This window comes from Corticium candelabrum, chromosome 20 (assembly GCF_963422355.1).
Source record: "Corticium candelabrum chromosome 20, ooCorCand1.1, whole genome shotgun sequence".
NCBI classification, from domain to species: Eukaryota; Metazoa; Porifera; class Homoscleromorpha; order Homosclerophorida; family Plakinidae; genus Corticium; species Corticium candelabrum.
In genome coordinates, this window is record NC_085104.1 from 2517105 (window position 1) to 2537446 (window position 20342).

General features: G+C 44.0%; 5 protein-coding genes across 5 annotated transcripts; 3 read left to right on the forward strand and 2 right to left on the reverse strand.

Moving 5' to 3' along the window:
* Nucleotides 1-3085: 3085 nt before the first annotated feature.
* LOC134196074 (angiopoietin-related protein 1-like) lies at nt 3086-3959 on the forward strand. Its single transcript, XM_062665157.1, has one exon. It carries the CDS (start codon nt 3086-3088, stop codon nt 3827-3829), a length of 744 nt encoding a protein of 247 aa, XP_062521141.1. The 3' UTR covers nt 3830-3959.
* Nucleotides 3960-5587: 1628 nt separating this feature from the next.
* Nucleotides 5588-13379, forward strand: LOC134196075 (uncharacterized). The gene is given in 4 exon segments (XM_062665158.1): nt 5588-5924; nt 5927-6346; nt 8084-8294; nt 12668-13379. Coding segments are annotated over 4 exon segments (1680 nt in total).
* LOC134195681 (MFS-type transporter SLC18B1-like) lies at nt 7931-9326 on the reverse strand. Its single transcript, XM_062664749.1, has one exon. The coding sequence runs from the start codon at nt 9270-9272 to the stop codon at nt 8067-8069; it is 1206 nt and encodes a 401-aa protein (XP_062520733.1). The 5' UTR covers nt 9273-9326; the 3' UTR covers nt 7931-8066.
* A 587-nt stretch (nt 13380-13966) lies between the features above and the next one.
* On the forward strand, nt 13967-15790 carry LOC134195682 (uncharacterized). The gene is made up of 5 exons (XM_062664750.1): nt 13967-14094; nt 14175-14458; nt 14511-14709; nt 15011-15195; nt 15327-15790. The coding sequence occupies exons 1-5, from the start codon at nt 14010-14012 to the stop codon at nt 15552-15554; spliced, it is 981 nt and encodes a 326-aa protein (XP_062520734.1). The 5' UTR covers nt 13967-14009; the 3' UTR covers nt 15555-15790.
* A 1330-nt stretch (nt 15791-17120) lies between these two features.
* On the reverse strand, nt 17121-18689 carry LOC134196076 (uncharacterized). The gene has a single exon (XM_062665159.1). The coding sequence runs from the start codon at nt 18687-18689 to the stop codon at nt 17121-17123; it is 1569 nt and encodes a 522-aa protein (XP_062521143.1).
* Nucleotides 18690-20342: the final 1653 nt, after the last annotated feature.

Here is a 20342-nt window from a genome sequence, read left to right on the forward strand (position 1 = left end):
TCGTGGACGTGCTGGCTTCTTCGGTGGAAACGTGCGCGTTCAAAGATAACGTTGCGACGGACTTTGAAAAATTTTTCGAACGTTTCGATTACTTTGTCGTATTTCTTGCTGTCATCCTCAGAGATAGTGGTGCACCTTAGGACCTCGTCTGCTTCTTTGCCCAGGCAATAAAGGAGCCTTGAGATTTGTCGTGGATTCTCTTCTTCCGCCAAGACGGATGCAATCCTGAACTGGTCAAGGCGGCGTTTCCAGCGTGACCAATCGTGGGGCTTGCTGAAATCGAAGGGTTCGATTGATTCAAGTCGTAGTTGGTCCCACTCCTGTCACCATGTAGTGTTTGTGCTGGTTTATTGACAGTGCTCTATGAACGCGACACAACGTACGCAATCTAGTTCTAGACAAGTTAGCCCATGCGTACTTTTTACGCTATTATTAGCTCGCACTACAATAACAACAGATCGGGACCTTTGCACGTTGCTCTTCAGAAAGCTGAAGAAGAGAGGCGGATCTAGTCTCGCGTAGCCAGACTCCTTTTCGCCGCGTCATCCTTCCCGGCCAAATGAGGTTTGGTGAACAGGCTTTGATGTCGCTGTGTGCCGCGTAGCCAGAAATCGGCTATCTAAAGACCGGATTTGGTTTCTTAAATGCTTCACTAAAGACCAGTCTGGTATGCACGCAGTGCAATCCTACCTTATTGACTTCTCTTGTTTCGTAGAGAGCAACTCGAAGACTACAGCTAGAGTCGTTGCTGTTTGTGAAATCTGCATGTCTACAGCAGCAATTAATTAAACGCGGCCGCGGGAACGTTGACGTCGAACGGCTAGACTTCCATCTTCTACCCAACCTGTACATGTCATGATCGACGTCGTACCTAGCGTTTGTGCGCTTGTGTCACAACGCAGACTGAATGCAAACGTACTCGATGTAAAGCAATGCACAAAACACATGAGATGATTATCCAAACACAGAAAGACGACCCATCTTGTTTCGATGACGTCAGGTCCAAGCCCTTCAATTCCAGTACCAGATATCGCTTACTCTAGACTGTCCGCGGTCGCTTTAGACGTCAAAACAGCAAACAGCATCGAGTACGTTCGCATCCATTCAGTGCGTTCGCATTCGGTCGCCGTTGTGACACAAGCGCACAACGCTTATTAGAGACGAACGACGTCGAGCCTCCCGACGTCAACGTTCCCGCGACCGCGTTTAATTAATTGTTGCTGTAGACATGCAGATTTCACAAACAGCAACGACTCTAGCTGTTGTCTTCGAGTTGTTCTCTACAAAACAAGAGAAGCTAATGAGATAGGATTGCACTGCTTGCATACCAGTCTGGTTTTTAGTGAGACGTTTAAGAAACCAAATCCGATCATTAGATAGCCGCGTTCTGCGTACGCGGAACGCAGCGACATCAAAACGTGTTCAGCAGACCCCATTTCGCCAGGAAGAGTGACGCGACGGAAAGGGGTGTGGCTACGCGAGACTAGGGCGGATCATGTTATCTAATATCGGACACCAGATTTACTTGATGCGAGTTCAATATAGGCGAGAACCGTAAAGAATTGTGTTAATGTTGAATGCAGACGCCTACTAAATGCCCAACGAGCACAGAAAGTCTTTGACTCGTCTCCGTATCAAACGAAAGAAATTTTAGGGAGAGAAAAGGAGATCTTGAAATGACTCCTGTGATGCAGGTATGGTCAATATAGACGCGAAATAGACAACTACAATCGCAAAAAGCAGTGTTCTAGATGTCAAGGCTACCTGTGACGTGGGGATAGGGTCTGGCTACGCGAGGCTCTATACCGCCGTCTTTAAATTAATTTGTTCGCGAACGATGACGATTTTCAGGACGTGCTAGATAAGAGAGGGCTATAATTATTCTCAGTTTAGCACCTGTGGAGTCATTCGTTTGTTTGTGGACGGCCATATCTAGCTAGTTAACATAATTACTTACTTAATTTTTTGAGACGAGTCAAAGGCTCTTCATGCTCGTCGGGCATTTAAAAAACCTCTGCAGTCAGTATTAACACAATTCATCGCAGTTCTCGCCTATATTGCACTCGCATCAAGCAAACTCGGGTGTCCGATACTAGAGAATATGATCCGCCCCTCTTATTCAGCTTCCTGAAAAGCAACGTGCAAAGCTGCCGATCTGTTGTTATCACTGCGAGTAAAAGAGACATGTACCTATTATTCCAAGGTGCAGACAATAACCTGTGGTACCGTCGAAAGCAAAAAACAACGGCTGTTCGACATTTGATGGGAGTGTCCAATATACGGCAAAAAGCAGCGGAAGTTCTATTTTGTCACCGTGAACAGAAATACGCCAAGTGATAAAGTTGAATCTAGCACGTCGTATTACTACTCTCTACATTCATGCCTTAGATACAACAAATCATGGTCTGGTTTCCGTACGCCAGTGTCCGATATTGGAGAGTGTCCGTAATTAATTGATGTATGACTCTAACGTACGTACCATCTGCTCGCGTGTTTGCTGATGTTTTTTGGTGGTTCCAACCAAGCCGTTTCGACCGGCTGGACGCTCGAGCCACATTGTTTCCCAAACAGGTTTACCAATTCTATTGCTAGAACACAGCTCTTTGAGCTCTGCCCGAGCTCCATCTGCGTGTGTCATGGGCAATCAAGTCATTCCCTTACAGGTCAAACTAAGCCTCGATCCAGACGCGGTGCGGACGACAGTCCCGGATGCGCTGCCTGTGGTTAAACTATCTAGGCACACTGTGTCCCGTTAACGCAGGAAACAGTCGGCTTTCATTTCAGTCTTAGTAAAGAGTATGAAAACAAGCTGAGACGATCGTGCTTGTTGAGTGTTATCTATTGTGGTCTGTCTAGAGGTCACATCATTGGTGTGTTGTGCATGCAGGAAGTCAGGAGAAAACAATACACTTAGCGCTTCAACGGCACCGCTCTATTTACGCATTACGCACTCTAATTTATGCAACCTGATTGGTTCATCAAAAATGGGAAGGACTGGGCACTTCGTAAACACCAACTCTAGCTAGCAAAAATTCAAGCAACCACATCCTTTTGCTACTTTCTATTGTTCTCTGCTACGTCAAGTATGCTCTCGTTTACTCTGCTCGGTTTGTGCTGTGCGGCTTTGCCTCACCTATCATTTCAGCATGTAGTGCTGCCAGATCCTCAGACCGTCACTAATCCTTCCACGGATGCGACGCCACGTAACTGCTACCATGCCAAGCTGCTCGGTCACGAAGTCAGCGGAGTGTATGTCATCGATCCACGCGACGGTCTGGGCTCATTCACGGTTTACTGTGATATGGAAACAGACGGTGGAGGATGGACGGTATTCCAACGCAGAAGAGACGGATCTGTTGATTTTGATCGCAACTGGAATGAATACAAACAGGGATTTGGAAACGTGTGGGGAGAATTCTGGCTTGGACTAGACAAAATCCATCGTTTGTCAGTCGGAGTGAAACTTCGAGTAGATCTGATGTCGTTTGATGACGAGAAAGCTTATGCTTTGTACGAAGACTTTAGTGTCGGTGACGAAGCGTCAATGTACGTTCTTTATTTTGGATCTTACAATGGAACTGCAGGAGACTCCCTAAGAAGTCACAACCTCAAGAGCATGAAATTTACTACTAAAGATTCTGACAACGACAAGCATGGAGGTAATTGCGCTGGAAGTAGTCGAGGCGGTTGGTGGTACAACGTATGTCTTAATGCAAATCTTAATGGATTGTACGTTTACAACGGCAAGGGGTGGCAACACGTTGTATGGCTCGCGTTCAAATCATCATACTGTTTGCAGAAAACCGAGATGAAAGTGAGGAATGGTTAAATTGTCAGAGAAGAACTGAAGTATTGCACGCGTGACAATTTTGAGCTAATGTGCTCATCGTATTTTGTGTATGTGACGCAGTGTCACAACGCGACTGATATTTGCTAATACGTTTGTGTGCAGCATTAAAACAACGTGAGTTGTGTGTGTGTGGGGGGAGGGGAGCCGGGGGAGCCGGGGGAGAGTGGGTGTGTGTTTCACGGGTTGACCGAAATAGCGGAATAAGCCAACAGATGAGAGCACGGCACTCAACACGATCAGCACACCAGCCAAGCCAAGTGATACCTTTCTGTCAAGCTACAACACAACTCATCATCACAACAAGAATCACTGTGTGTGTGTGTGTGTGTGTGTGTGTGTGTGTGTGTGTGTGTGTGTGTGTGTGTGTGTGTGTGTGTGTGTCTGTGTGTCTGTGGTGTGTGTATGTGTGTGTTTCGCCCTAAAGTATGACGCTGCGGAAAGGGGTCTGGCTACGCGAGACTGGGTGTGTGTGTAGCTCGCGTAGCCAGACCTTAACCCCGCCAAACCCGCCCTTAACATTTCGGCATGACTACGCAAGACTATTAGTAGTGTGCGTGTGCGTGCGGGGGTGGGGTGGGTGGTGGTGGTGGTGAATGCGTGAATGCGTCTATATACACGCATTTTCTGATGGACCCCATTATGCTCGTCATGCAGTCATAACCTTGCAATGGCTCGGTCACAGACGTTTGAGATATGCACACTCCAAAGGTTCATATGGCTTTTTTGGTCGATATACCTAACAAATGTTCTTAAAATTTGGGTGTCGTATGCCTCCTCAACTACATGCCTACGGGTTAGCCAGTGGGGTCCGGGTGGGACTTCGGGTGCCCACACCACAGTTGGCGTCGCAGTCGGTGCTTCTGCGAGCACCTGGACAGGCTCCAGGAGATTGCTTAGCACGGCTCATAGCTCCTGCTTAGTGCACAGGAACTCAGCCATCTGGCTGGGGCATTACCGTCTAAGGGCAGCTCCCTATCCGTTTGCCATTTGCCATTTGCTCATGCATGTGTGTTTAGGTGAAGGTTAGACGCATGTCGACAATAGGACTGATAGTGTTGCTAAAACGTCGTCTAGATTATATTCAAGTTTGTGTTGCAAAATACCAGTCTCTCTAGTCGTAGAACTCAGGCGAGACATATTGAGTAGCTAAGAGCTAGTACACATACTCTAGTTTTCCGACATTACACGTTGTTCATATCTACATTGACCTGCTGCTGGGTGCACGAAAATTAATTGATTAATTATTAAATATTTAGTTTTATAGACACAATTGTTTTGCAATAAATGGTTGCTGTTGTTGTCGTTGTAGCGGAACTGTAAGTTTATGTTCAGTATCCGGGAACCGATTTATTGCATGGGACGGAAGTCGGTTACGAGGCTACGTATATGTAACGAACATAGAGACTAGACATAGGTGTGTGTGGTGGACTGTAGCACAAACATTTGGGACGGAGACTCCTCAGTTTGTTTTGTGTGTACATCATCGATACGTCACGTGATTATGGTGTCACTGAGACTTGGGGGAGAACAATACACTTATAGCGCTTGCGCGACACTGCTCTAGTTACGCACTGTAAGTTGTGCCACTCTCGTTTTACGCAACCCGATTGGATAGTCAAAAGATGGGAAGGACTGAACACCTAGTATACACCAAACCTACAGACAAAGTTCGAGCAACCGACATTCGTTTGCCATTTATTAGATACTGTGCTCGCGGCTTAATTAAGGCTCTATAGTATGCTCTCGTTCATTTGGTTTGTCTTGTTCTGTTTGAATTTGCCTCCATTGACTTCTCAGCATCCTGTGCTGCAGTCTGTGCAGAGGTCTAGATCTAGGAGCCTCGCCGTTGACATTTCCAGCAATTCTACACCACGTAACTGCTACCATGCCAAGCTGCTCGGTCACAAAGTCAGTGAAGTGTATGTCATCGATCCACGCGACGGTCTGGGCTCATTCACAGTTTACTGTGATATGGAAACAGACGGTGGAGGATGGACGGTATTCCAACGCAGAAGAGACGGATCTGTTGATTTCTTTCGCAACTGGAATGAATACAAAAAGGGATTTGGAAACGTGTGGGAGAATTCTGGCTTGGACTAGACAAAATCCATCGTTTGTCAGTCGGAGTGAAACTTCGAGTAGATCTGATGTCGTTTGATGACGAGAAAGCTTATGCTTTGTACGAAGACTTTAGTGTCGGTGACGAAGCGTCACTGTACGTTCTTTATTTTGGATCTTACTCTGGAACTGCAGGAGACTCCCTAAGAAGTCACAACCTCAAAAGCATGAAGTTTACTACCAAAGATTCCGACAACGACCAACGATTATCAAGTAATTGCGCTGGAGGTAGTCGAGGCGGTTGGTGGTACAACGACTGCCAACATGCAAATCTTAATGGAAAGTACGAATACGACGGCGAGGGGTGGAGCAGAGTCATGTGGAGGTTGTTTAAATTGACTAAGGCCTTGCAGAAGGCTGAAATGAAAGTGAAGAATGGTAGTTGACATGTATGAGAAGAAGAACTGAACTATTAACATTGCACGCGTTGTCAGGCTCATCGTTCGGAGGCGTAGCAATAGGGGGGAGATGGGCCACAGGCCTCCCAATATTTGTTTATACCAACATGAACTTGTAATGCGGTTACGATTACTGAAGTGTAGTCAGCAACTGAATGGATATTTCCTAAGTATACTGCATGTGATAAAAGTGCACGTGCAGGGGCGGATACAAGATGGGGTAATACTAGACTTGAGTTGAAAGACTGCAATTTGACTCTTTGCACACCTGAATGCGATTGTTCTACTTCAGTGGTAGAAAGACCCTAGGGTATATGTACCGAATAGCATGTTCTGGTCTGTGAGGAACCAACGGGGAGAGCTGACTCAGTGAGGGAAAGGTGACGAGCTACCCAGGTGAGTACAGTCAACTCATGACATGGTGGTCTGCGATGGATTATCCGGGACAGGTAAATAACTTTCCGGGTGCCCCACGGCAAAGGTGCCCTGTATCCGCCCCTGACGTGGTTGCAGTGGAGTCTATAGACAGTGGGATATAACATTGTCTATACTCTGGTGGTGTTATGCACAATGGTTTGTCAATCGATTTCTGTAACGACTCTGTAAACCAATATATACGTACGTATAGTGCATACAAACACACATACATTTTTCGGTTTGTATTGAAAGAGTCCTTAGTTAAGACTCAGTATAAAACGTTTGCATTGCAAATCATATATACATACATCAATTAAGCTAGATATCATTGTTACATTAACATATAGTTACAACTACACACACACGCACACACGCACACACACACACACACACACACACACACACACACACACACACACACACGCTCGTAGCTCTGAAGCGACAATGTAAACACAGCTTCATTTACTAGTAATTATTAGTTTTAAAAATTGACAATTATTTAGAATATTTTTAATTTTTTAATTTTTAAAAGTGTACATTTTAATTTTTACAAATTTGTACATTTTTAAATATTAATTATTAAAATTTTAATTTTAAATTTTAAGTTTTAATTTTTAATTCTGGTTTGCGTTCAAAGGTTAGGTTGTAACGTTTAACTTTGATGCTTGTTTGTGCTGCAGCACACACAGTCAATGATCTCAAGCAAGTCTATGCATATTCGTAGGAAGTTTCGAGATATGGGAGCCAAACATCACTATCTTGTGCAACACATTAGTCTCTAAAATCAGGGGTGTAGCATGACCTCTAAAAATGGGGGGCTAAACTTTACGATGCTACGGGTACGCCCACTTTTATGGACACGCCTACTTTTTATTAGCTGCTAATTGACTGGTATGGTAAAATCAGTGGCAGATCCAGACTGGAAAAAGTGCGGTGTATATACTACATATAGCTTTGATCCTCACACGTATTACAGTCCACAATTCTTACGACCACGCCTACAAGTGATGGGTCTATACCCCAGGCCAGGCTACGCCCCTACTCTATTGCATTTGGAAGTAATGCAGTGAGCGGGGAAATTATTGGGGCCGATGGCTGTCTTGGCCCCACTGTTTGTACACCCTATGCTATGTTTCAATGAACAAAATTCAGTTTATTAATGCCCATACACACAATTTTTCAATTTATGTTTAGTCTCAATAAATTAAAACGTTAGTAATAACAATTAACATATTCTCAAAACAAAGTGAATAGATACCACTCAATGTATCAAGTTCAAGTGTTTATTGTCGTCTAACAGCATTTACTACAGTCACTATAATAGTGACAATCATCAGCAGAAGAATGGTGAAACCAAAAATCGAGGAAGAGATGCGAAAATTCAATGTAGCCGTCAGGGCTCCAGCAATGGGAGCACCTAGTGTTCCAGACAAAAATGTAGCTGCTAACACAAGTCCGGATACAGCTCCATTCAATGCCATGTTCTTTTCGTATCCTCTTGAAGTAGCAGTGTGAATGATATCGGGACCAGAAGATATTGTAATCATAGACATTGCCAATCCAAGTACTACCATCGCCACATACACACACCATGGCTTAGGAGACAGAAATGAGAACACAAATGATGGACCAATTATCATCATTCCGAATGCCCCTACTAGTAACCCAATAATCATTATAATTCGTGGATTAGTGGCATCCACCAATACACCAAATGCGACAGATGAGACAAGGTACGTTGCACCTACAATAAGAAATATCAATCCAATATGAGACACGCTCCAACCAAACTCTTTGTCAAGGTACACCGCCAACGATGTCTCAAGAAGTGCTAACCCTGCATAGCAAATAAACATGTTCAAGAGCATTAGCACTACAGATGGTATCTTCAGAAGCTGCAACAATGACACATCTTGATCATCATCAGCTCGATCATCATCAGTACCTCCAGTTAGTGAATGACTGTCTGATAGTAGAAACCACAAAAGTGGTGTAGACAACAACAAAACGCCACCAATGATCACAAAAGGAAAATAAAAGCCTTCAACATGATACAGAAATCCACCCAGCGGTGCTCCGCAGACAAAACCAAGAGTTCCGGCAAATTCGTAAAGAGACCAAATAGTAGCTGTATGAGCAGGGAACATGCCTAGCAACAAAGCCATTGATGTTGCATCAAATGCAGCTTCTCCAAATCCCATTACAAATCTGATGACGATACTAAGTCCAATGAATGGTGACCACTCTTTCACATACTCCAGAAAACCAAAAATCACTGTACATCCGCCGACCACAAAAACCCCGGATGTCATCAGGAACCTGACGCCCAATTTGTCTAGGTATTTTCCGGTAAACAAGGACACGAAGGCAGCGGACAGCTGAATACTACCGACCATTACACCAACTTCTGTGTCTGCTTTCGAACCTTTCCTTTTGGCAGCAATCTGTGGGTAGAAGGGAGAAGGAAAGTAGATGCAGCAGTAGTTCATGAAGCAGCCAACCAAAATCACTGCCACAGTCACGTACTGACGTATCGATCTCTTTGAAGGTTTTTTCATCGTTTGGCTTTCATCGGTAGCCAACGGAGAGCTCGAGAGGAGAGGAACACCTTCAGCCATGTGTAGCACACTTGGCCCTAATACGGGACTTATTGCGCTAGGAAGGGCCTGAGGTGCGCATGCGTTAGGGTTACCCGAGGACACGGATGGTCAGACGGACCAAGCCAAGCGATCAACGGACGGACAATTGGAATGCAGTTCATGTGCTCATTGTTATCGCTGGTGTCAATCGGATAGCTACCAACGACAGGAATCACTTCTGGAAATTTCTACGTCGAGAGTAGCCTCGGATTTCCAGACCAGAGAGCGCGCGAAGCGCGCGAACTTGATACTAAAACGATTTCGGAAGTATTTATCAATAGCGATGCTAAATAGTAGTCTAACAGCGTAGGATCGTTTTACCTAGATCAACATATCATTTGTAGATGCCATGAGATCTCACGAACAAAGCAGAGACGTCTGCCGTGTTTGCGGTGATATCTTGGTGGACGGCATGAAATCACGACTCTTCGATTCTTTGACAGACAGCTAGCTAGTCTGACCGCTCGACTGGCGAGACTACCGCTCGACCAGTTGTCAAAGGTGATGGTCTAGCGACGCTGCTGTGCATGTCTTGTCACCGCAAGCTTGAAAATATCAAAGAACTGAAGCTGAAACTAAAACTACGATGTGTGCGTGCACCAGAGTCTTCATCACGGCTCTGGCGTGCACTTAGCCGCCCACGCGGGTTTCACACGCGCGCCGAGCATATCCAATTACTGCTAAACCAATCAGAGTTTACAACCGACATTCCGGCTATAAGGAGCTGATTGGCTTAGAAGGCTATTTTCGAAATCATTTTAGTACCGACTTGGTCCAGAATAGAGTTCTCGCGCTTCGCGCGCACTCTGGTCTGGAACGTCGAGGCTACATCGAGCATTGCCCATAGATTCTGGACTCCACCACTTTACGTTACTTACTCTCACATATTTAGGGTGGAAATTAGTAATAGCCAAGCAATGCGTGTGTTTTTTGTAACTGCATGTAGGTAGACATGCAGTAGTCTCGCGTAGCCAGACCATCTCCGCCTACATCCTTGCGTCGAAAGATAGTCTGGGGATATGCCTATACAATTCTTGTTCTGCGCTCTCCACGAATGATGGAGGATAAAGACCTCTCTAAAGATAGCAGGAGGTCCAAGTAGGTGTCACGAAATTGCATTCCGTTCATTCGCTAGTGTTGATTAGGCCATGCCTGTGAACGTACACTAGGTAGATATTCTTTCTTCGACCTGTAGACCTTGAACTACTGTCTTGTTGCAGGAGGGACGTACATTTTGTGGCCAAATTGTCCGTGAGGCTGTGCTTCTTCAACGATCGACGTCTGATTTCTATATCTATTGTCGTGATCTTGTGCGTCTGACGTAAGCATGGGACGTGCTTTTGTCTAGTCATGACGCTCTTTCGCCGTCCGCTAGTCTTATTCAGTTGCTGCTCGTTTTAGGGTGTTGCTTGAATGCAGAGTGCCGCTATAGCGCTTTGTGTTCTTACATGTATTTGTCTCACGTGTCGAGAGACTAAAACGTCTCTCGATCAAGCAGCATGATCATCATGGCTGTGGGAATTCACGCTTTTTTCTGTCTCGTTATTGCGCTACTGTGTTCAACGCGCTATTCAAAGTCCACAAGAGTGACGAACGAATGCCTTCTCTTTGATTACTAGGACGTCCGTTCACAGGCATACATCTTCGTTAATTAATTACAATAGACTTTTCCTGCGGGCGTGGCACTAACGACGTCGTCACGGCTTACGGAACACTTGGGTGCTACTTTGATGTCTTGGCGTTTGTTAACCGCGTGAGTTTGTAGCGAAAGCGACCAGTTTTTTTCCGAACTTTTACTAGCGCGTATAGCGATGCATCGAATCAGGTAAGGCTTTATTAGGACCCGGCTCTTGTGCGTTTTGCAGCTTTTGCAGACATGAACAATCTCTTTCTGATCTCTGTCGTAACTCTGCGCGTCATTTTGAGTGTTAATGTAACATTTAGACTTGACATGCAGACGTGAACTGTGGGTACAAATTTGCGTACTTAGTGTGATACGTGTTTTGTGTGTGTTGGACGTTGTAATGTAGGTCTTGCTTAAGTTGAATACTAACTTGATAGGTTGACTATGGTATACTCGTAATGTAATCACCTCTAGCAAAAATCTACAAATCAGCAGCATTGACTTAATTGATCGGGCCCTTACATACTGAAATGGTCCTAGTGACTGTGTGCATAGTCTTGAGATAGTCAGTCTAGAATGTTCTAGAGCCCATCTGTGGGAGCAGAAGCAGAATGTTATTGCAATCTGACCAGATAACATGCATAGCTATAGGCAGCAGCCATCATATACAAATTTTCTTACTATATACGTCTAGGTGTGAGACTCTGCACTCCCTTCGATTCCTTTCATCAATGGCAAACCACGCCTATTAGAAAAGAGGGGGTTGTAACCCCTGAACCCCATCTAGATCCGGGCCTGTATAATGACGTCATAAGCAGAAACTATCACTGCGCCACCCCTTCAGTAAAACCCTAAATCCGCTACTGTGACAATGACATCCATTGTCCATGCCCTAACCACTGTGGCACCCAAACAAGCACAAGCATGATGCGGAGCGAGTTGCCTTCGCAGCAATGACAAAACAAAGCAACCACGCAGCTTTTGAATCTGACAAAACTCAATACGACATGCAGCGGCGAGTTAATTAAGCTAATTAAATAGCAATACAAGTTGCAGCGGAAGACTAGCTATGCTCTCTCAACTAGATGCCTGTAACTAGACGCCTTGAAGGCCGAAGTTTAGATATCGATCGAGAGCGTATCTAATGGTCTGAAAGACTGCCATATCGAGAGCAGAACCGCTCCTTATTTAAATCTGCTTCACAACTCTAATACCGCATGCACAGGTAGAATCAGCTCAAGGTCCAAACAACGGCAGTTCCAAGCATGCGTTCCTAAATGGTACCTTGATTTTAAGTTAATAATATATCAAGGTGCGCGTGCGAAAACAACGCCCTCTCTGGCCTCTGCGCACGAGGATCTCTAGGTACGACGAGCGCACTCAGTGCCCTACCCTACACGACTCGAGAGAGAACAATACACTTAGCGCTTCTACGGCACCGCTTCATCTACGCACTGCGAGTTATGTGAGATCGAAATCTGATTGGTTAAGAAAAGGATGGGAGGAACCGAGCACTTAGTACACACCAAATTTAGAGACAAAACTTCAGGCAACCGACATTTGTTTGCCAATTTTTTGTGCTCTGTTCTACGTCAAGCATGCTCTTGTTCGTTCTGCTCAGCGTAACATTTCAGCTCACAGTGTTGCCAAAGTCTGAGACCGTCACTGTTGATACGTCCACTGACAGGTACACGACACCACGTAACTGCTACCATGCCAAGCTGCTCGGTCACGAAATTAGCGGAGTGTATGTTATCGATCCACGCGACGGTCTGGGCTCATTCGCAGTTTACTGTGATATGGAAACAGACGGTGGAGGATGGACGGTATTCCAACGCAGAAGAGACGGATCTGTTGATTTCGATCGCACCTGGAATGAATACAAACAGGGATTTGGAAACGTGTGGGGAGAATTCTGGCTTGGACTAGACAGAATCCATCGTTTGTCAGTCGGAGTGAAACTTCGAGTAGATCTGATGTCGCTTGATGTCAAGAAAGTTTATGCTTTGTACGAAGACTTTAGTGTCGGTGATGAAGCGTCACTGTACGTTCTCTATTTTGGATCTTACAATGGAACTGCAGGAGACTCATTACGATATCAAGACCTTAAAAGTATGAAATTTAGTACCAAAGATTCTGACAACGACAAGCATGGAAGTAATTGCGCTGCAAGTAATAAAGGCGGTTGGTGGTACAACAGATGTCATTATGCGAATCTTAATGGATTGTACGTTTACAAAGGCGTAGGATGGGAAAACGTTATATGGTACACGTTCAATGGACTCAAATGTTTGCAGAAATCCGAGATGAAAGTGAGGAATAGTCTAAAATAGCTTGTCTGAAAAGAACAACTGAACTCTTCAGCTGCTACACACGCTCATCGTATATGTCTCAGACTGTGTGTATGTGACGCACGCGACAACGCGACTGATAGTCTAGAATAGAGTCATGTTTGTGTGCAACATCAAACACCACTAGCGACTCTCAGACTAGAAAGGTTGTAGACATGGAATCCAGGACATCTCTAGAGTGTACACGTACAATAGATACCAGTGGCGGATCCAGGGAGAGAGCCCAACGGACCTCAAGCCCTCCCCTATTGCATACCATTTGCTGTTAGCTTGCCACTGTGGAAGACCTAAAACGTCATTGGACTGTACTTGCAATGGCGCAAACGGTAATCGGATACACAAGGCTCATACTGATTTGATATCAAGGCTAGTGTTGTAGATGTAGTCCCTCTTAACGCGCGCAGGCTAGAGGTATCAACACGCGAAGATTATCACGCTACACATACGCATAATGGGTCATGCACGTAGTAGGCGTCACTCAACGCTCATACCGTGCGTCATAGTAACACAACACGAGGGCGTGTCTAAGTGAGATATGCGAATCCGGATGTGTTTACATCTGATGAGTCGAGCGCGCGCTACCAAGTTAAGTCCGGTTCAGCAGGAAAGGCGATGGCACGACGAAACGACGAAACCGTGGCTCTCGCTACTTCTGAAGCGTCTACAAATCACATCGAACCACCACCGTCGTACACTGGTAAGCCTCAAACGCCAGCAAGCCAACAAGAATATAGAGAAAATCTCGTTGTCGTAATTCCGGTTGTATTCTACTCTTAGAAATTAATCCAAACGCTCAAAACAGCAATCCAGTCCGCCTAATGGCGACTACTAACGCCGGTCCGCAAGCCGCTAGACCTACTGGGGCCCCCGGTGCTCACCCACTCTCTCAAAATGCCGTCACTGCTCAACCGCGTCGCGTCGTCTTCAACGAGGCGTCGATGTCGGTGCTTCAGCACATGCGGAATTGTAATCCGCAAGCTGCGCAGCAGCTCAACAGCTTGGTCGGCAACATTGCCACCAATCTCGAGAACCGAACGGCTTATGACGTCAGCTTCATGCCCGTACGTGCGTTCATAATCCAAAACGAATGTTTCGTGTACACAATGTGTGTAGAATGAGTTGGATTACGAGTATCTGCTCTCGTCTTTGCTACTTCCGGGCGAGCGTGTCGTGACGGAAACGGCCGCTCAGATTGAGCATGCGCAGGTGATTATACGAGATGATCAGGAGCAGGTGAAGTATAGTCTCCCTAGGGGTCGCACTGTGCTGACTAACAAGAGGCTCATTTTTGTGTCGAGTTCTGCTGATCGAGGTATTTATAGTAATTGAGTCAAATAATTACTTGTAGCTATTTATAGAGAGCATGCGCAGGTGACGTGTGGTGACATCTCGATGTTATTTTTACTGACATGATTACACTTATATACAAGTAGCAGTAGGCTGTTGATATAAGTTTTTTTGATAAATAATATACAGTGTGTGTGTGTGTGTGTGTGTGTGTGTGTGTGTGTGCGCGTGCGTGCGTGCGTGCGTGCGTGTGCACGCAGCCGGTACTGATGCTAATCAGTATGTGTATGTGGTGATTGCTTTGTATACTACTTGTTTGTTGATAGAGTCAACGCTGTCAGCAGACAGGAAAGTCGGATCTCTAAGTTTGTACAAGTTGTCGTCGGAAGCAAAAAACTCTATCTGCTTCTTTCCCATCATGACCAGTTCTGTGAAATGGGCGATGCTGTCATCCACGGCAACGAGCAAGTGGAGCAGCTCGATTAAGGGTCTCCTCAGCTGCTCTGCATTGGTCTGGTTTATAATAGAATGTTTCATAGTGTGTGTGTGTGTGTGTGTGTGTGTGTGTGTGTGTGTGTGTGTGTGTGTGTGTGTGTGTGTGTGTGTGTGTGTGTGTGTTTACTTAAATCTTGTGATTCTTAGTGTGGCAAGTCTGAAGAGGTGACCTCATGGAATTACGATCAACCGTTGAATTTTGTTCGGAATATTCGAATCGTTCGCTTGGGGGTGATCATGCCTCCGTTTGATAAACCAATGGTGGCCGACGTTATGTTGGTCTCCGGCTACTCCATTCGTGTAGCAGCAGACTTTGTGTCCAAGATTCAATCTGCTGTCACTGCCACTGAGCCGGAAAACCGACCCGAACAGTAGATGTCTGTGGTCAATACTGAGCTGAGATTTTAGGGTTAGTTTTGAAGGATAGTTTTGTCTTTGTGTCTGGATTAATTAGAGAATAGAATGCAATGTATTAGTTAGGGTGTTGTAAATTTGTTAGGCCAACGTGATAATCACGTGATAGTAATAAGTTGTGATGACTTGCTGGAATGTGAAACCGGTTTGTTTGAAGAAATCATTTGATTAATTAGATATTTTTATCTAACGTGCTATGTTGTAGCTTCTTCCTCAGGTTCACGTGAGCTTGGCAGTGTCCAGTTCCCGGATGACACGTAAACTCTCGTCTATGAGGTTACTCTGTACATGTACTACTGGCGTATCCGAACCCTTCTTCAAGGGGGTGCAGATGCAACTCCCCCGTATGTACGGAGGGTGATCCGTAGGAAGAGTCTAGACAGACGTCTCTGTTACCTCCAACGTTCAGAGTACGTAACACACGTACTGTACACGTGCACAATCGGGCCGTATGGACAAATACCTAAAACAAAATTTTGGGGATGTACCTGCCCCTTGTGCCATAAACATGTCTATAGCTAGGCTACGCGCCTGCCGAGTGCTTGCAATCTAGTCAACTCCATTCCTTAGTACTTTCAAGTCTAACAGTTCAGAACACAACAGAATATGAGAATTCTAAGCGCAACAACAACAACTACAATGCAACACGACGTCTGTTTTCCGGCAGCCGGTTTTCTTCGCTAACCCGGATATATCAGTCAAACTGTTGACCCACGTCCCGTAGGGTAGCTGCACCTAATTCGGAACACTTCCGGTTACGCCCGGAATTAGAGCCCTGTTTCTCATAAAACAAAAGCGTATTTGCCAAACATTGTATATCATATTATAGACTAATGCATGACCTTACTCGTAAGATTAGTGGGAGTGCACGCAGTCGCTGCTGCTCGTCGTGATCACGAGACGTTTGAAATATTGCGTGATAGTTGATATCATCATACGAGATCCTAATTCGGAACAGCCGTTTTCTTACTAACCGCGTTTGCAAGAATCTTGATTTGTGCGTTCCGAGTACCGAAGAGATAAAGCTACATGCACGGCTACTAAGCAGGGTAGACCACGTTCCAATGTTGCCTAGGTGTTGTTGCGTATTCTTGAAATCATGAAGATTTAGCATCAGTTCTTTGTTGTTTTTGCAGATGTTAAACTACATCATCGCCAAGGACGTAGTAACCATTGATCTTCAACAGATTTTTGGGAGGTTTCTGTGTCATTTAGAATGTGAAAGACTGCTAACTATCATCAGAGACGAAAAGGAACTGTGGATATGCCCGAGCAACGTAATTTACAGCATAGGAAGTGTTCATCTTTTCATCAGATGGATTTGAGTCTAGAATTTGCAACATCGTCATTATTTTATTGTCATTAATATCAACCATTTATAATGTGGTGCCAACGTTACTCCTACATAGAGAAATGGTTTTTACATAAAGGAAATTATTTCTACTGAAGAATTTATGAAAGATGTATTTAAGAACATGCTGGGCAGATCCAAAACTCAGCCATATCAGGCATGTCTGTAAACATGGCTCACCAGTAGTGGTACCACCTTCTGCAGTCTGCTTTATCATAGCCTATCCAGCACTGCTGATCATCTGTGGTATCGTTTTCATAGTCCTTACCACATCCCTGGCACAGATTTTCTTGACTACTGCTAAGGGGCAAAGCTAAGTAAACTTCGGCATTCCTTCGTTTCTTCTTTCTTTCTTTCTTTTGACGTTCTCTTTCTCTGAGGCGATGTACGGCTTCTTCGCTAGTCACTGATTCTCCGTAATAATTGAGCTGAAGTCTTCCACTCTTAGAGGCAGGCTTAGTGAGCTTGGCTTGAAAATGCTCCTTGAAGATGGATGTTATTTTTTCTGTGATTGGTGTTGCTGTTGTCAGGCGATCATAGCTGCATTTCGTGTAAGGCATTGATGGGTTAAGTGCACCATGTGCAATAACTTCTCTGTTTAGAGGATGAATACCTGTTGCTCGAAAGCCACTGACCAAATGCTCAGGGAAAACACTATTTTCCCATAATTTCTTTAGTAGAGAAGGAAAGGATTTTTTTGTGACTACTGCCTGACATGTTTCAGTTTTGTAGATTTTTAGGATTTGACTCCAGGCTCTCTTGACAGTTCGAAAGACACTCACATCTAAGGGCTGTAGAATGTGCGTTGTGTGTGGTGGTAAGCAAAATATAATTGTGTTGTTTTCCCTGGCACATGTTACTACTTTCAGTGAGATGTGTGAGCCATGACCATCTAGAATAAGTATCACAGGCAGAGACTTGCGCACTGATTCTGTAGCTGGCAGAAAGACAGAGCAAAACAATTCTGTGAATTGTGCTTCTTCCATCCATCCAGAGTCACTGCTGGTATATCTTGTTCCAATGGGGCCATTTTCCATCCATGCTGGATCAGCTGTCTTAGCTTTATACACAACACAGGGAGGAAGCTTTCCCCCCACTGCTGATCCACAGGCTAGCACTGTAATATTCTCTCTGCCGGATCCACTGCCTACTTTAACAACGTGCTTGTCTCCTCTTCTGACAATGACTTTTGTAGAAGTTACAGAAGTGGAAAGACCTGTTTCATCACAGTTCCATAGGCGAGCTGCAAGGTCACTGTACTTTAGGTCTAGCAAACCTTCATCCCTCAGTACTTCCTCCAGTTTTGTGAAGAAACCATCGATAACTTCAGGTGTGCAACACTTGGCTCGTTGGATTGTTAGATGCTGGGGTTTTCTCTCAGTTAGTTCTGGCCAGCGTTTGAAGAAAGCACTCCACCACTTCTTTGATGGCTCGCCTGATGGAAAAGAGCTTTGACAACCAACATCTGCTAGATATTGCTTGAGCACACACCCAACCAGGTCACGTGTAGCTGGGTAGCCAAATGTTCCTAGAGCTATGCATGCACGAACCACTACCTTCTCTTCTAGCTCTGAAAGCGTGGTAGGCCTGCCAGTTTGCTGGTGTTTAACAACACGGACGTGGCTGTAAAGAGTTGTAGCACAGCCATAGGTCTTTGCTGCTTGACGCACTGATAAACGCTTTGACCTAACAGCATCAACTGCTTCTTGGAAAGCAGCAGATTGAGACAAAGCAAACGTCGACATGTATTCAGAAACACAGTTGGGAAAAGTTCAAATCATTTAGATCAAATGACTTCGTTCGCTCCACCCATGCACGTGCAAAGTCAGACACAAGGGAACGTGTATACAACTCCGTTACTCTACATGCGTAGCAGTGTGCTTTTCAAAGGTTCATCGCAATAAAAATAGCTGTTTATGCCTGTATAGCTACATGTAATTGAGTCTGGGATCGGTAGACTAGTACACATTCGTTGAATGAGATGTCCACTTCAGGACGGAGATGACTGGTGCTAAGGAAGTCTGTGAGTGCATACCAATAAAATCCAGACAGTAAGAATTTTGTATGTGCCTCAAAACTACCGCGTACGTGATTAATTTCAATTAGGCATTGAGAGAAATCACTCTCTGTACGCCATATTGCCATCCACACCAAATGAAACGTGCAAGCACCATGCTAGTAGATATATGTAACCGTCTGTACCATGTTTTTGCACTAATAAACGATTTCTAGAGAGAAACAGGCCGTTTTAGCTTACCTTTGGCAAGATGAGGGGAAAATGGTAGCCAGAGCCTAAACATTCACCAAAATTATTCTACATTGTCAGTACAGACTAGATAAACACATGACAAAATCGCAACGCGATGTGATAGTTGTATGTGGGAGAAAATAAATGTTCCGAATTAGGATTCCTGGGAGAGCTAATGGTTTCTCACGAACCGTCCACATTCTGCGCAATCGCGGTGTTGAAACGTGGTCGACCGAAACGAGCGTCGCTCCATCGAAGTGTCAACAGTTACTCTACAAGATTATCTAGGGTACAAGCCAATCAAGCACTTCGGTAAAAAGAAACACGATCGTCAAGTAAGGCGTGGCCAAAACTGTTCCGAATTAGCTATCTAGGTGCCGTACCCTATAGGAGTGCTGCTGTACCCCGCCCCATTCCGAAAATGTCAATGCTTTCAATCATGCTCTCATTCTCTCAGAACGGTTACATTCCACAGTCGTGCCGTCACATTTAGATATTGTAATTTAGTTTTAACTCGAAATTGTGTAGCACCCGGTTCTCCACCAATTGTATGTAGCAGGAAGATGGGGCAAAAGCCAAAGAAAATTTTATTCGTTTGACAACACCTTTTAGAGGTAACACAAAAGTGGAGTGGCTATGTACTATACTCCCGTATGTATACACTACAATTGTCTTTAATGTTAAATTATTTAATTGTACTCTATTTTATTCTATTTATTTATTTAATATAATTTTAATTTTTTTATTTTATTTACTTATTTTTAATAAATATAATTTATTTATTTTATTTCATTTTTTATTTTTTATTTAATAGATATAATTTATTTATTCTATTTTATTTTTATTTGTTATTTAATAGATATAATTTATTTATTTATTTTATTTTTTATTTGTTATTTAGTAGATATAATTTATTTATTTATTTTATTTTTTATTTGTTATTTAATAGATATAATTTATTTATTTATTTTATTTTTTATTTATGTTGTAATATATAACAATTTCTATTTTTTAATTTATTTTATTTTATTTATTTATTTATTCTTAATATATAATAATTATTTAATTTTATTTATTTTATTTATTTCAATAATTAAAATATTTTAATTTAGTTTTAATTAAAAATACTGGTGTATAAAAAATTACGATT

Coding starts and splice junctions, on each gene's coding strand:
- LOC134195681 (XM_062664749.1), bottom strand. CDS start 9,272: ATGAACTACTGCTGCATCTACTTTCCTTCTCCCTTCTACCCACAGATT.
- LOC134196076 (XM_062665159.1), bottom strand. CDS start 18,689: ATGTCGACGTTTGCTTTGTCTCAATCTGCTGCTTTCCAAGAAGCAGTT.
- LOC134196074 (XM_062665157.1), top strand. CDS start 3,086: ATGCTCTCGTTTACTCTGCTCGGTTTGTGCTGTGCGGCTTTGCCTCAC.
- LOC134195682 (XM_062664750.1), top strand. CDS start 14,010: ATGGCACGACGAAACGACGAAACCGTGGCTCTCGCTACTTCTGAAGCG. Junction 14,095..14,174: donor ACCACCACCGTCGTACACTG/GTAAGCCTCAAA, acceptor TTCTACTCTTAG/AAATTAATCCAAACGCTCAA. Junction 15,196..15,326: donor TCCTCAGCTGCTCTGCATTG/GTCTGGTTTATA, acceptor TGTGATTCTTAG/TGTGGCAAGTCTGAAGAGGT.